General features: G+C 44.9%; 1 protein-coding gene across 5 annotated transcripts; it reads left to right on the top strand.

Annotated features, from left to right (window-relative positions):
• The first annotated feature begins 959 nt into the window (after positions 1-959).
• kctd17 (potassium channel tetramerization domain containing 17) lies at positions 960-14,600 on the top strand. 5 transcript variants are annotated; one of them, XM_068583217.1, is made up of 7 exons: positions 960-1,487; positions 8,611-8,719; positions 9,210-9,301; positions 10,010-10,153; positions 11,639-11,764; positions 12,212-12,359; positions 13,635-14,600. In XM_068583217.1, the coding sequence occupies exons 1-6, from the start codon at positions 1,131-1,133 to the stop codon at positions 12,317-12,319; spliced, it is 936 nt and encodes a 311-aa protein (XP_068439318.1). In that variant the 5' UTR covers positions 960-1,130; the 3' UTR covers positions 12,320-12,359; positions 13,635-14,600. The 5 variants fall into 5 exon arrangements, with proteins under 5 accessions (XP_068439318.1, XP_068439317.1, XP_068439320.1 ...); XM_068583216.1 differs by having other exon boundaries at positions 961-1,487; positions 10,007-10,153; XM_068583219.1 differs by having other exon boundaries at positions 962-1,487; positions 10,010-10,105.
• Positions 14,601-16,214: the final 1,614 nt, after the last annotated feature.

The raw sequence follows: 16,214 nt of genomic DNA, 5'->3' as shown, positions 1-16,214 counted from the left end.
GAGCAAGACACTTAACCCCTAGCTGCTCCCCGGACGCCTCACAGGGCAGCCCACTGCTCCTTAACCAAGGATGGGTCAAATGCAGAGAAGAATTTCCCCAAGGGGATTAATAAAAAGGATGACTTTCAAAACACTTGTGACTAGTGAGAGGCGCAGACCTTTAGCGCTGATGCTTCTCAGATCCGTGATCTTCATCTGGGGGTACATGTGGGGGGCCTCCTCCAGCCTCCAGACTTCCTTATGAAGAGGAACTGGCGCTCAATTATCCTGATGACTGACGTCTGGTTCGAATTAACGAGACTGTTTGAGTGGTTGTGCAGTGGGTGGTGTAGGAGGTACGCCAAATTAAGAGTTACAGCGCCACCTATTGGGGAAAACGAGCATCGTCCTGCAGCCACTCCAGGTGAAAGAAGGCGAGTCCACATGTTACACAAAGCATTATACATTGTTATTTCCAGAACATGATGCTGCCGAAGGACAATTTACTAACACAATATAATACAATAACACTTCTGAAACAATGTTAGCCCTTAAAATGTCCAGCGTGCCACACCATGCTCTTGTTTTAATTGCAGAGGCTGGATTATTTGAATGTATGCAACTTTGTCATACTGGGCTTTGAAAGTAGCAGACTGCCAGCAGCAGAGCATTGACCTCTAATCTTTTTAAGTAAGCTGAATCTTGACAAACCGACCAGAGATTTGATGTTCAAACAACTACATCCTAAAATTACATGTTGTGACTCAACAACAGTAGAATTCAGAGTAACTTTAAGTTGAGAGTTTTCTCATGCGCCATTGTTCCCAGTTTGCTGGTGCAAAAATGCATTCTGGGATATTGGCTGTCTCAAGTACGCACAAGTCTTCTCCGACGCATCCGCGGTAAAATGGGCGGATCAAGTCACATCCGGGCATTTTCCCAGTGCTTGGCGAGAAGCGGACTTTTGGATTGGAACAGTATTGGGCTGCGACTGATGACGTTTCACGAGTCCACGAGAGCACAAGTACAGAGAAGCATATTGGAGCGTGCTGGGGGCGGAGCCTGCTCGGCTGGTGAACAGAGAGAAAGAGCCGAGGCAACGGACGGACGCCCTCGCTCGTCTTCATCCCTCGTCGAGCGGCGGTTTCCAAATGGCAACGACAGCGGACGACCAGCGGGAACCGGAGGACGTCGCCGCGCTGTCGCCGCACCACGGCGGCCACCTCAACAGCAACGGAAACAACAACAATAACAACAACAACAATAAAGACAGCGAGGCGGGAGAGACCGCGACGTCGGCCACCGCCAGCGCGACGGAAGCCGGCGGCACGGCGTCGCAGAGCATCGGTAACGGCTCGGTCCTCAACCCCGGCGGCGGGACCAACGGGAAGTGGGTCCGGCTGAACGTCGGCGGCACGGTGTTCCTCACGACGCGGCAGACCCTCCTCAAGGAGCAGACCTCGTTCCTGTACCGGCTGTGCCAACAGCAGGACCTGCACTCGGACACGGTGAGTCCAGTCAGGACACTTTAACCCCCCCCCCCCCCTCCCCGGTGAACGGTAGTACTCGCAACAACCGGGAAAACAACACCAATAAGGATGGTAGTGCTTTGTCTTAGCGGTGTGTGCATGTGCCAGTTAGTGCGAACACTTTATGCCCCATTAACTGTGGTTACGTTTAAAGTTGTGTGATAACATGTGTTAGTTATGTTGCTTTATGTTCCTGCACATACGGAGTATATAACGCTCATTAAAGAAGAAAGGCTGGTGGCGGCTGTGCGTAACGGGCACGTGACCGTCAGCTTTATTTATTATTCTTTTATATAATTCCTGCAGTGACTCGCGGTGGCTCCCAGTAGTCAAATGAGATTGCTCACACATACATTGGTTTGTTTTTCCACCCTTTGACACCATGGCATGGTGTCAAAGGTCAACCTTTGGCTTCAAATAAATAGTTTTATCCCAACAGAAAATATCGCCATGATTTATTTTGAAAGGGGGAGTTTCTCTTTCTTGAAAAAAGAATACTTGTGCACGTTTTTGAACGAAGTAAAGCTAATTTGGCCCTTGGTAATGGATACAGCAATCCAATAGAGACCAAATGGTAAAATGAAAGTGCAGTTTGATGTTTTTATTTTTTATTTCCAAAGGTATCACAGTAGCCTTAGAGGGACTAACTATGTTACTGTGTTATCTGTGCGCCATTCCCAAAACATATTACTACAACTCTGTTCTGCCCTGAAAATGCACATCTGAGTCTCCAGAGCAGCCATAGAGTTGTCTAACGACCAGCTGATATACTGTGTGTGTGTGTGTGTGTGTGTGTGTGTGTGTGTGTGTGTGTGTGTGTGTCAGCATCATTTTGTGGTGTGAATGTATCTTTAGTCAGATGGATGAACACGTGCCTCCTCTTCTGCAGGAGCTGCACAGTCAGTAGCTGTGCAGCTGGCATCTAATGGGGGGGCGAGAGCGATGCATTATGTGGCTTCTCCTCAGATGTAGACTGAATGCACTGTAAGGACGGGCAATGTTCATGAATGATGCAGGTCTGTTTGGTGCGGCGGCCTTTGATATGCATGCGTGTCTGTGTGTGACAGAGACAGGGGGTATAGTCTTCCTTTGCTGCCGGTAGTCTACTGTAAGTTGAGGTTTTTTGTTGCTCTCGGGTAAAAAGCTCTCATCCTCAAAATGTCAGCCGTCTTAGTGACTGTAAGAAAATGAGCCAAAGGAGAAGACAACATGGATCCAATGTCCAATGGCGATGCGTGTAGTGTGATGTTTTATGAGATAGCATGGTATAGAGCTCACAGTGCAGATACAAATTAGTCACATTTTAAATAACAAAGGCAAAAATTAGAAGTTCATCTTTGTAATAGTAGTAGTAGTAATAGGTAACCAAAATGATAGTTAATGCAAATGTTATTTTAAAAGCAATAAAATAACAGTGTCAGTTAAATGTTCAAATTGAATATTAGAAAACCAATACAATAAAAAACATTATTACTGTAGAACAGTTCTCTTACTGGTTTCACAGCCTTATCCATTGTGATCTAATACACCCAGAGGTACGAAACCACAGGACTAACTGGTGGCAGAACATCTGACAGTTGAGACATTCATATCATCTCACACATCACCATGTGCTTCAGATATTATCCAGTGGAGTTTTGTTTTCAGAGGAACAATCTCAGCTGAGGAGCTGCTATTCCTCCAGCTCAGGTGACTTCGCTCAAGAAATAACGACAGAAAGTGGAGTTTGCAGAAAGTGGAGTTTGAAGATTTTTAGCCGACAGCGGGGACGAGTCTGCCCCCTCCGCCCTCTGCACCGCAGAAAGAAAATTCCCATGTGACCTTCAGCCTCGACCTGACAGAAGCTCCCTCTGCACTGCCCGAAGACACACAGTCACACGCCGACTCTCTCCCTGTCTCGCACAAACACCAACGCCTCTCTCCACCACCATCGCCCTGTCCTCTCCTCGTCCTCGCTTACGGCAGCTGACTCAGTGAATGCGTACTGCATATTTGTCCATTCTCGTGTTCTTTTTTTTTTTTTTTTTACATTTCTGCTCATTATCACAAGCTCTTGAATCACGGAGACTCTTAATTTGAGTCGCCGCGCTGCTGTCACCTTAGAAACAGGAGCCGAGCTGAAGGTCAACAGGATGGCTGAGGAGAGACGCAGCAGATTTTTGTCAAACCAGGGGCCGTTGTTTCATCACTTGCCACTTAGGTCCATTCACCAAACATTTCCACTCGGCTCATTGTCGTCCACTTCTGAAATCTGTGTTTAAACTTCAGAGTCGTAAACAATGAGTCAGTGAAAGAAATATGGAATTTGTCATGTAACCGTAATCCCTGACGACTTTGAACTTTTAAATTGCTTTTTACAAATAATCTATACTCGTATGAAAAAAAACATCTTCATAACACCAGCTGACTATAAACAGTACTCCTCTGCAGATGCCTACATATGCATCCATACAATAGTCATGCATGCTTGGCAGAGGAGAGAGCTTCTGTTTTGGCTGTCCTCTACAAATGTGTGGGTCAAGAGCCGAGCTTCTTACCACCTCTACTCAGCCTTTTCCTGAGGAAATCCTGTTTTTGCATCCTGCAATGTTCCCTTGTTCTATTAGGGAGGAACCATGAATTGAACACGCTTCAAAATTCTGTCCCAAAAAGCATAAAGTGTCTTTTTGAAGGGGCTCATTGTGCCACACAGAGGAGCCGGTCAACCTGTGTGTGTTTTCTTCTGTCACCCAGGAAGGGAGCTGATTTGATCCACGCTGGTGTCCTCCTTTAATCTGCTGGCTTTAAAGTTTGCTCCGGGGGTTTTGGGCTGTTAAACCCACAGACTGTCTGGCTGTGTGCGACTGTTTTACTGTTTTTAATGAGATTAACGGCACCTCAGCTGCCCCGCCCCCTTAATGCGACCCGAGCTGGCTACGCGTCGTCCCACGCCAATTACATTGTGTGGCAGAGATTTATTTTTTTAAGATGCTCGAGGATGTTCGTGGAACAGGTGCAACAGGGCGGCCAGCGGTGGACTATAACCTCATAATCCTATTACCAGGGATTTGCAATCATTAATGGCTTCATTCATATGAAATACCAGGGAGATCACAGAGGCGGGTTGTGATAGCCTGAAGCTGTAACGGAGGTGATCTGTAAAATAAATGTTCAGATGTTTTTTGTACTTAAAATCTCTGCATCATCAGCATGAATTCCACGACATGCCCGGACTTGCTGTATCATCCTATCTGCGCAGGCAGATGTTTAATAAGAGACGTTGGCATGAAAACAATGCTACAGCCAAGGTTTTTCTGGGAATAGACAGCCCAGAGTTGTGTGAACTTGTTCCCTCTCCACATCCGGGATACATGAATAAGAGTTCATTTATAAACTTCGTAAGAATCCAGGGCTAAAGAAATCAAGTGGGAAAAACACAAAGTATAACACAGTTTTTGATTATTTCCTTCATGGCTTTGCTTAAACATACATTTTTAATAAATTCAATACATATAGAAGTAAAACATGTTGCAGCAACCACTTTATATGGTTATAAAAGCAGTTGCCCTTTTGGCGTAAGCTTTTGCTCACCCAGGGAGGAGCGGAAGGACATGCAATCGAATGTGTTAATCAGTGTCACCAGCGCCGACAAGTCAGTGTTTCAGCCCGACCATCTGTGGTGCCGGAGATGATAAATTAGGCTGATCCCTAATTAGAAATCACAGTCATGTCAGAGTCTGGAGATCAGAATCATGGCCAAATGTGTTTTTATTTCTTCACAGTATTTAGAAGTATTTAATGTCATTATCTACATCACAATGCATGTATGTGTTAAAGTAACAATGGAAAGGCTGCAATGTAATGAGTCAAATTAGACCTGCTGTGGTACTCTATAAGATGTTTAGTTTGTTAGTATGCAATGAATAAATTAAGGTACCCAGATTTAACGCAACCACTTGTTGAATTTGATATTTGTAGAATCAAAAAAAACACTGAACGGTGTTGACGTTGTAATGGACTAACCTCCCACATTTCTTTGTATCTTATATTTCTTTGATTGCCAGAACTTTACAGTGTGTGTCCGACACGGGATTGATCAATGAGTATTGATTAAATCTGATTGATAGGCGGGTGCCCTACTTTCTCTGACATCTGCCTCTTGAGTGATAAATTATTACCAGATGAGCTACAGAAGTTACAAGTGGCACGACGCATAAGTGATGTGAAAGAATGCCACGACGGAGAAGGAAAAAAAAAAACAGTTTGCAATCAATGTTAATTATCATTCAGCATTATTCAGCCCAATTGTTACCGCATGCTCAAGCAAGCAGCAGAACGCAGGCACGCATGTGTTCGTGTTTTTAAAAGGGGAGCGGTGCTCTGGCTCGACTCTTGGTGATCGTCGCTGGGATGTTGTGGAGTCTCGCATCTTACTTCCCAGAAGAAGTGCTCTGCAAACCAATAACTCAACAATTGAAAATGTCGTCGTGTGAGAAAGCGAACGCACTGCGGCTGCAAGCGAGTCGTATTAAATCACAATGCTAATTCTGTGCGTGTGCGTGAGACAGAAAATGGGCTCTGAGACACTCGGGCAGCTTTCCCCTCAGTGTTGTCATGCACACTGTCAAGTCAAGTCACGTCGATGAGGCGTCGGTCCGTCCTCCGCTGCGGCTCCTTGGGATGGCGTGTGCATGCATCAGTCTGCGCCGCAGTCACAGCCTTTCCACGCTATATCAGTGTGATATCCAGTGCAGACACATGCTGCCTATGCCAGCTGCCTCTCTTTGTGTCTCTCTGTCGCACACAAACACAGAAACCCCATGTGTCTTCTCCAATCCTGCGTCTCCATGCCAGTGTCCCTCTATGCTTCTTTGTCTTGGCAGTTGCAAGTGCGTCTCCGCATTGTTTCTGAAGGGAGATAACGTGTCTCAGTGTTTGTCCTCGCCCTTGTGCCTCCCCGCTGATTTGATGTTCTGCATCTCTCTTCTTGGCTTTCTTCTGTTCACGCCTGTTCGTCTTCTCCTCTACTAATCCGTCCGTCGTCTAGCCGCATCGCACGTCCTACTGACTGCTTTGCAGTCTGAAAACGTTTAATTTGTGTTTGTGGGTGCCGTCGTTCATTGCGGGAGCGGCTCATCAGAATCTCCTGTCACGCTTCGCCAGCAAAGATTGGATTTGAAAACATGAGCGTCTGGGACAGACTCTCCTCTTTTAAATTGGTTTGACAAGACACCATCTATCGTTCAGATACGTCTTCTAGCACAGCGTCCCTTTTCTCCTGATTCTGACTGCAGCTGACTTCTTCTGGGCTTCTCTTACAAGTCACGCTGGAGACGATGGGTCAGAGCTCATCATGAAAGACAAAGAAGATGTTTTCCATGCATGCAGGATCTATAACGACTTTCTAGTTTTAAACAAATGATTTACTAATTTAAAACTGGAACGTCTTTGCCAGTACAAAAGCTTAGGAGGAAGTATCTGTTGCTGTCCAAGCAATAAAACAGGAATTCAGCAGCACGAGATGTTAAACTTTCAGTCTTTAAAAAAATAAATAATTATCAATGCATAAGTATTCACGTAGTTTTGAATGTTTATTATGCTAAACAAACTACTCTGAGGTTAATTAGGTATGTGGGTATCTTTGTGAAATGTAATTTAAAAGTCTGAGCTTGTGTGTGTCGACCATATTCCTCTTAAATGTCCTCTTTCTACAAATTTTATAGCATTTTTTAGCATAATAATATTTTATTTAGCCCATGTGAATACTTTAAAGGCACGTCTGAAACGTCTTCCAATACATTTTTCTTGTGCTGTTCTTTCACACAACTAAGGCTATAGCAGTGTTGAAAAACAACAACAATTATTCCAACAGACCCATGTGAGCTCGTCCCCGTTATATTCTCTATCTTCGTAAGGATTCCTTTGCTGAAGCAAAAATGGAAAACTTCTGGCTTAAAGTTACATTTTCCCTTCAGACTCCTCACAGCAAGTGGCTTCAGCAAGAAGAAGCCACTTCCTCAGAGTGACTTTAAAGACAGTGCATCCATACGGGACCAAGAACTGTCGCCTCATCTTTTCTTATGTAACTAAGCCTTCGTTTGCAGTTCAGTCGGACAACAGTTTGATTAATCTGCAACCCTCAAGCGGAGGGTAGGAGCCGATCATATGTGTGCATGAGTGTCTCTGTCCTCCTGTATGTTCCTCTCTGCAGAGACATTGCACCGTGTGTTAATGACACGCAGCAGATGTGACTGATGTTAATATTTAACTTTCTCTTCGATACATTTCCCAACAATTTCTTCCCCACAAAGCAACGGCCCTTTTTGTAAAGTCAGTTAAAAAGGGAGCTCTGCTTCAAGCAATCCCCCGAGCAGTTTGTGTGTGTGTGAGTGTGTGTGTGTGTGCGTGCGTGTGTGTTGGAGCAGCAGTAGTCATGGCATCACAGCCAGGCAGGCTCGACAGAAGTAGCCTGGAAGTGGGAGAGAAGCCGGCTGTCGACACCCGTGAAAAAGCTGTTGGAAAGTCAAAGAGCAAAGCTGCTTTAGTTAACGTTTGGAAAAGACAGAACTTTTTTATTATCCGTGCCAAATTTTATTTTTCTTATCATTACCAATTGTTGCGTTGCCTTTTTCACACCGCAATTAATGAGTACATTAATCTATGGAGGGGCTTTTATTGTGGAAACAAAACCCTCTGCATTGCATCTTGCGTGGGTACTTGCACTCTGAACAGCCTGTACTGCTTAAGATGAAAATAGCCAACCAGGATGTTGTTCTACAGCTAGTGAACTTTTGGGGCTAAAAATACAACATATTACAAAAGAGGTCCATTAATGGGTCCAAACATAAAAGTAGCCACATCCTATTTTTAGACATAACACAGGCCCTCACAAAAGTTGTCCTGGGTATTTAACGAGTTAAAAACATCCACAGCTAAAAACAGAATAACATTAAACTGAATACCAGCCACAATCACACACCATAATACACGTTAAGGTCAAGAAGAACTCAGTGGTTCATGAGACAAGAAACACAAGGAAGGAGACTTTCTGCAGCTATGTAGATGCATGAAAACGGGATATTGGTTTAAAAGTGTCGTCTCTCTGTTTCTTCGTCTGTTACAGGATGACTCTGGAGCCTATGTGATTGACAGAGACCCCACCTACTTCGGTCCCATCCTCAACTACTTGCGGCATGGCAAGCTGGTCTACAACAAAGAGCTGGCTGAAGAAGGTCTTTTTTATGTGCTCTGACTGCTCATACGGGTCCTGTGTGCATGAGTTGGTTTTATTTGTTGGGCAGGTGGAAATAGGGAAAATGCCTGGAAAATACTCTGTGCCTCCATTCTGCCTCATGTGATGTACTGTCTCTCAGAGGGTCTGTTATCCCTTTTAGATTCTAGTTTCAATAATGTGAAAATGTACAATATATGTCATACTGGGGTGCAATTCTGCATAAAAAACTATTGGATAGAGATGATCATGGCAATGCAAAAATCATTAATGTTGCACAGCATTTAATATGACATCAACAACCACCAACGTCAAGCTTCCCAGGCTAAAACTATGAGATAAATGGTTGGGATTCCAGTTATATAATTGTTCTTTAAATATTATGTGGTTTAAAATCTGTCCAAACGATGTAACATGATCGGTGGTGTCGTGCAAAGGGGATCTGGGTTGGTGTCTGCCCACGGGAGCTGAGCCATGTGTTTCTTTTAAAGGTGTCCTGGAGGAGGCTGAGTTTTACAACATCACCCCGCTGATCAAACTGATCAAGGAGAGGATCGTGGAGAGGGACTCCCAAGCCACACAGGTAAACGCAGAAGCCTCAAAGTGTTTTCGTGATGGAGGAGTTTGCTGCCTCGCTCTGATCTACAGACTAAAAAACCAAGCAGATGGCCTCAGATGCCTCAGTGCTTTTGAATGAAACTGATACCGTGTGTCATGTATGTAATGTTAAAGATGCAGTGTAACGCAAGAGTTGTATTCATATTCTTAAACGGTCATGTTTTTTCCTCTCCATCTAGCAGTTATGAAGAAACTACATATTTCAATACTTAATTGTCTGCATTTGAAACAAACAGACCAACAAACATATTCTACACACACACACACACACACCATTATGGTGGTGGTGTAAGTGCAATGTCTGTCAGTCATGCAGTCTTTGTTGGTGATTTCACCCTCCTTTGCTCCTCTAAAGAGAGCTGTGCTGTACATCAGGCTTCTTTTCTTTTCTCGGGCTGGTTGCACACTCACTCTTACGTAATCCCACTGCCCTCTCAAACATACACCCACTTAACTTACCCTGCGTTCTACTGTACTTTACTGGAGTCACTGCTGGGGTTAAATACGCTGCCAAGATACAATGGTGCGTATTTCGTTGCGAGCTCACGACTACGTTAACGTTTTTCTCTTCGATTGCTGTGTCCACCGCCTCCATGTCCCGCTGCAACGGTCGAGGCAGATGAATGCGTTTGCTGTCTTCCCAAACCCTCCTCTTCCTCTCTTCCCCCAGCAGGTGCCCCCCAAGCATGTGTACCGAGTGTTGCAGTGCCAGGAGGAGGAGCTCACCCAGATGGTGTCCACGATGTCGGACGGCTGGAAGTTTGAGCAGGTCAGCGTGCGCGCCTGCAGAAAGCCCCGCACCGGACTGCTCTGGACTGTGGGTTGGACTCATGCTGCTGCTGACCCTTCAATCTTGACCCTTGGCCTGACCCCTTGGCCCCAACCTGAGCCCCGCTACCCGCACTCCCAAACTGAGTTTAGGACTCCCACATTGCATTAGTTTGCATTGGCTAGATCTATGTATTTATCGTAGTTAGGACTTATCTGGTCCATGTATATTGATATTTTATTGCATAATTAAAAAGTATTGCACTTCTACTTGCATAAAGACATCATGTCACTGCAGACACCCGCTCTTATATCTTTTACTTTCAGCCTTTTATGAAGAGTTCAGAGCCCATAAAAGGCACGTAACCTGCAGTGGTTCTGGAGAATGACCGGCTTATTGTCTTTGTTCAAGAGATTTGTCTACGGCTAGTAGATTTACTTTAGCTGTTTCTTTATCAATGTCAGAGACAACCAGATGTTTTTATTAAGTCTGCTGTAGATTACCGGACGCTAACAACGCTGTGTGTTCACATTGTGAGCTACAGAAACACATGAGCTAACGGCCATGTTCTGGTATCACCACGAACATACATTTATTATGAGAAATGTACATTTTTGCGGTGATCATTTTCTCTTCTGTTTTCATTCCCTAAATTTGGACTTTCAGAATTTGTATTTGTTACAATTTTACAAATCTTTTTTTTTTTTAAATTTATTTAAACTTTTCAAATATGCTGTTGTGTTAATCGTCTAAATTCGTTGAACAAAACAACCAATTTGAATAATTCTTGGATATTGTGATATGATAATATTTCTACTATGAGTCTGCTATTAAGCAGCACATAAATGTTTAAAACATTGCCGACCAGCTCTTACTGTCACACTATGGTCGCTCTGTTAGAAGAGAGTGACCCACTGCGCACAGTGTCATCACACAGGAAAAAATAGGCTCAATTATATTGATCTTTAGGATCTCTAATGTCAGGAATATCTATAGGTCAGTATTAATGTTATCTTTTGAAGTGTTATCTTTTGAAGCTAAAGGCTTGTTGAGAGGCTGCAGTTCATTGATGCCCTCTCCAGCAGTGACTCTCAGACTTCAAACTCTGGTTGAGTGTTAATAGGTCAGCCTATCCACGATGTAGCCTTAAGTCACATGTAGACCCCCACCCCCACTCTCTCCCACAGCTTTGGCTCCACTGCATGCTGCACAGCTATGGTTTGCACACTATTCCCTGCAGAAGCTGACCCACAGTTGTTTGTGTTGTTCCCACAAGTAGAAGCTGCTTGTTGTTGAGCCCGCTGCCGAAAGTGGAACAGCAGGCTTTGCCCCGCCCCCCTCCCACCACCACCATGCATGAGCAAAAGAAGTCCTCCCTCTTATAGTCTCGGATTCTTAGCTGTCTCCGTTACTTTCTGTTGTCTTGGTTTTAGTTTTCTCCGCTGTAATCAGTGACTCTTTGCCCTGACTCTCTGTCTCTTTCCCTCTCTCCTCTGCACATCGGTCGGTGCCGGCGGCGGCGTCTTCTTCTAGATGGTGAACATCGGCTCGTCGTACAGCTACGGATCAGAGGACCAGGCTGAGTTTCTGTGCGTCGTGTCCAAGGAGCTTCACACGCCGGGGTCTGGACTGGCTACAGAGCAGAGCCACAAGACCAAGGTGAGGCTCTGTTTCTCATCCCCCCCCCCCTCCAAAAAACCTGTGTGTGTGTGTGTGTGTGTCCTTTCAATAAAGCGGGTGTGCTTTGATCCTGCACTCAACACTGAAAGCTCGAATGTCACTTGCCTCAAAATGTCATTCACGAACACATTCACTCCATCATTCACACAGCGCTCTCTCTCTCTCTCTCTCTCTCTCTCTCTCTCTCTCTCTCTCTCTCTCTCTCTCTCTCTCTCTCTCTCTCTCTCTCTCTCTCTCTCTCTCTCTCTCTCTCTCTCTCTCATATAGATAAATATCTGCCTTTCTCTGTATTTACCACTAAGCTTCTCACAATCCACTCACTGACACTCATCAGCGTGTTCATTTATTTGTCGTTTTGTCTTTTTTTTGTTTTGTTTTTCGTCTTTACTTTTGTGTTTTCCCCTCCGTCCTTCATGCTGAATGAAGCCGGCGGAGACGCAGGAGGAGGAAGCCGCTAAAGAGGAGGAAGAGGAGGAGGAGAAGGAGGAGGAGGGAGGGAGAGATACCGCGCCAAATGAGTGGCTTAGAGAATGAGGGAGTCATGTTTCTTTGTTCCAAAGAGAGGCGGGAATGGGTGAGGAACTGTGCGATAGATGTGCTAGTGGGTAGACCTTGTAGATCTTAGTGTTTGTATATATGTGTGTGATGTCAACAGAGATCTGGGATGTTTCATGGCGCTGCATTGAGTATGACCTCTAAGCCGTTTCTTTAGTAAACCCAGTGCTGGCTGAAAGCTATGAACATTAAATAAGCCTCAAAGACTAATGCAGACATAACACTTAAGCTTTTCTTAGCTTTAATAAAAGGCCTTGGAACATCACTTCATGATGGAGGACATGTTCGTCTCTTTTATGTCACTTTCTGGCCCAACGCTCTGATTTTGAGAAACCGACACAGTCATTGTCTTTTTTTCTGTCACTGGGCAGCCACTAAGCTGCCCCCTGTCAGAGTGGAAACTCTCATTTTTAAGAGAGATTTTAGTCTATAGATAATTTAATAACAACGTCTACAGACGACGAACCGTAACGTTGAATCATCGCTCTGCTCTGCTGATGCTAAGTAACAGAAATCTCATCAGTGTTTCCGTCACTGGCCTCCAGTCCGGATGCTGTGCAGTAATGACTGCCCGGGGAGAGGGGATCAAAATAGATTTTTAGCTTTATGTGGCTGTATAATGCGTCAGATAACAAGTATTGAAGTGTATTATACGTGGTTCCTGTCAAATAAACAAATGATGTGTGCCAATGAGCCGGGCCGACTGGCAACGAGCGGCACCATCTTCTCCTCCTTTGTCAAGAAAGACCCACACGTTTGTCGTGATGATCCGCAGCAGCTTGTACGTGTGTGTGTAAACACAGACTTGCTTATTATTCTGTTCCAGCAGTGACCCGGCACAGCCTTACTAGATATTGATTGGGCTTTGTGTCTCTGCGGGCTCTCGTTACCAATGCTGTGACATGAAATATCCCTGACCTTTCAGTGCAGCAGTAGTGTCCGATGTCCTTCCCGCTCTGTGTACATACTGGATGTACAGTCTCAATGTAGAGCCGCACACAGTCACACCCAGCACGTAATGGACACACACAGACATTTAAACCTCCAGAATCAAGTAAATGTTAAAGGGGCACACTTTGTAAAGGTGTAATAAGTGGTGAAGACATGGCTGTGTGTGTTTTTGTGGACGTTCCCAGTCATTATGCATGTCGGTGAAGTCATTTGCTCTCATTCTGTCACCATTGTCATCATCAGCATCATCACAGACAAACCACAGCATTAGTATTACATGTTAATAGATTAGAGTGTCATGGATCTGCAATTCCCTAATCTCTGTTTTTCTCATACTCCACAGCTTTTCCAGATCCACGGGTCCAGGATGTAGAAATCCCGATAATTTTATTTTTTTTGTTTTCTTTCTCGGTTTGTTACGACTTGGTGTATTTACGCGTCAAGCGACAGTCAACCAAACAGATTTGTAGCATTATCAGTTCATTGACCAAATGCCAGTTAGAAAGATTACCAGATGACCAAAAAGAAAAGAAAAATAATCCCCCAGTCAGGCACAGCAATATCTTAAACATTTTTTTTCTCAGTGAAACTAATTTTATCAGTAGAACATGTGTTGGTGTGTGCGAACGTCACATTGCCAAGGGCAGTAGTGGAGCTTAGTAAAACATAACCAAAGATCCAGATTAAAGCTGGCTGAACCAAGGTGCTGAACCAGACTATGACAAAAAAAAAATTGACCTTGTCTTTCGTTTGGGAGCCGCTTCTGCGTCACCGCGATCCGATAAATGACGCGTGTGGTGCATCTTTGGACTACTCCATTTCCTAATGTCACCACAACACCATTGTTCCCACAGTCTGCTCATATGTTTTGCGCTTGAGGCAGACGTTTGGAGAGAAAACATCCCCTCGGCCGGGAAACAAAACAACCTCATGGGTTTGATGTCGTCAGCTCTAGACGTCGACTTCGCCATGTCTTGGTTCAGTTGGCTCCGAATTAAGAGATAGAAACCATGTGGCTGTGGCCCGACAACCCTCACAAAGGTTTCACCTGGTCACAGACAGAAAACAGTCAACTCAACTCAAAAGTAAGAGCCGCCAGCAGGACGCTCGCATGCACCAACACTCTGTCGTGCGCTGATACACGCCTGCATCAGCTTGTGCATGTTCAGCAGCAGCATCGTCGTCTCAGTTTTGTCGCCCTGGCCCAGATCCAGCGCCAGCATTGGACGCAGCGGACAGAAAGCTGTCGGAATAGGCTGTAGCAGAGGAGCGAGATGCAGGGAGGGGAGCAAAATGAGGACGAGAGGTTGAGGCGCATCCCCGTTTTTGTAATACTGATAGTCACGCAATGTCTTCTGTCGTCATCTTTGCCTGTGGGATGAGGAACAGCCGATCTGCCGCAGTGCAGGTGTGTGATTTGAAAAGGGTTTGGAGAAGCAGTTGGATCCCACATGACTTTTTACAGCCTCTGTTGGCGACTTGCAGGAACTGCACCTCAGATCAGAGTTGTCTCCCCCTGCACGCACGTCTGTGGTACACAACCCCCGACAGTTTATTCAACGCTGTGTCATGAAAATAATTCATTCCGAAGTGTCAGACAGCAAATTCACCTGCCGCAGGCTTTTGACAGCACATTCACTGGAGCCTCTGCAGGTGTGGTTGTTGAATAACAGGGTGTTCAGTTCTTTGCACCAGGTCATGAAACTGGAGATGCGCATATAGACTCGAACACATCGAGGATAGTCACGTCGTAGCTTATCAGAAAACATTGTCGGACAGAGAATTAGGGTTTCTTTTGAAGCATTTTTTGGAGGCATAAGTAACTAAAATAATTGAGTTAATCTGCAGTGGTAGAAGCCAAACAAAAACACAATAATACAAACATTACAACATGTCTAACCCACGGTAGCTATACGAGGGTAGTTAGCTGTACCAGGCTAGTTAGCTGTACCAGGCTAGTTAGCTATTTGTGGCTAGTTAGCTATACAAGGCTAGTTAGCTATACATGGATAGTTAGCTATACATGGATAGTTAGCTATACATGGCTAGTTAGCTATACAAGGCTAGTTAGCTATACGAGGCCACAGCTGTCTGGATGAGGTGGTTAGCAGCATCCTGCATGACATGAAGAAACATCTGGCCACTGCAGTGTTTAGCGATTCAAACAGGGTAAATATAGCATCCGTTCAGGGTTGTTTTTTGGCCACAGATTGAAATGGACACGGCCGGATAATGTCACAGTCGGTTTTGGTCTTTTTATGGAATTCGTTGACTTGAGGAAAAATCTGAAATAACACAAGACTTAAAGGTTTTCATTAAAGCTGTCCTGCACTAACCCTAAAAAATAAACTGCAGTTCATCGGCTCTGCCCGCTGCAGTTAACCTCAAGCACAGAGATTATTTCTGCCTCTGAAGGTTTCCTGCGGCCATACTTTCCGCAGCCGGCTGTCCTGCTGCAGAGCTGCTGTGTGACGCCGACGGACCAACAACGCAGTAGGAAACACACTCGGGCTGTTTTACACAGCAGTTAGTGTCAACTTGAGACAATCAAGAGTTAAGATCATCGTTGGCGACTCTTTTGATAACATTTTGATAATTAAGGAGGAATTAAACAGGCCGCGAATACAACATTGTGTGTTTTTAAGTGTGCGTCCTTTAAAAGTGTAAACTAGAAACGCATGTCCGGGACGTTTCTAGTTGTACGGCTCCTTGCAATAAAAACCTTATTAGCTGGATGAGCAGATATAATACATGTTAGAGTAGTGATGGTCCACATCAAGCTTATGATAATCATAACCGTGATGCTAGCAGGAGGGAGAAGACTGTTTATTGTTTTGTCACCTCTGCTTTTCCTCGTGGCTCTTCTTGACGCGGGTCATCGGTGCCTTGAGTTGAAGCAGCGACACGTCAACAGACCGGCATG

The sequence above is a fragment of the Clinocottus analis genome, unplaced genomic scaffold (genome assembly GCF_023055335.1).
Source record: "Clinocottus analis isolate CAN_PGR_092001 unplaced genomic scaffold, fCliAna1.0.p SCAF_19, whole genome shotgun sequence".
Classification (NCBI taxonomy): domain Eukaryota; kingdom Metazoa; phylum Chordata; class Actinopteri; order Perciformes; family Cottidae; genus Clinocottus; species Clinocottus analis.
This window is presented reverse-complemented; position numbering and strand designations above follow the sequence as displayed.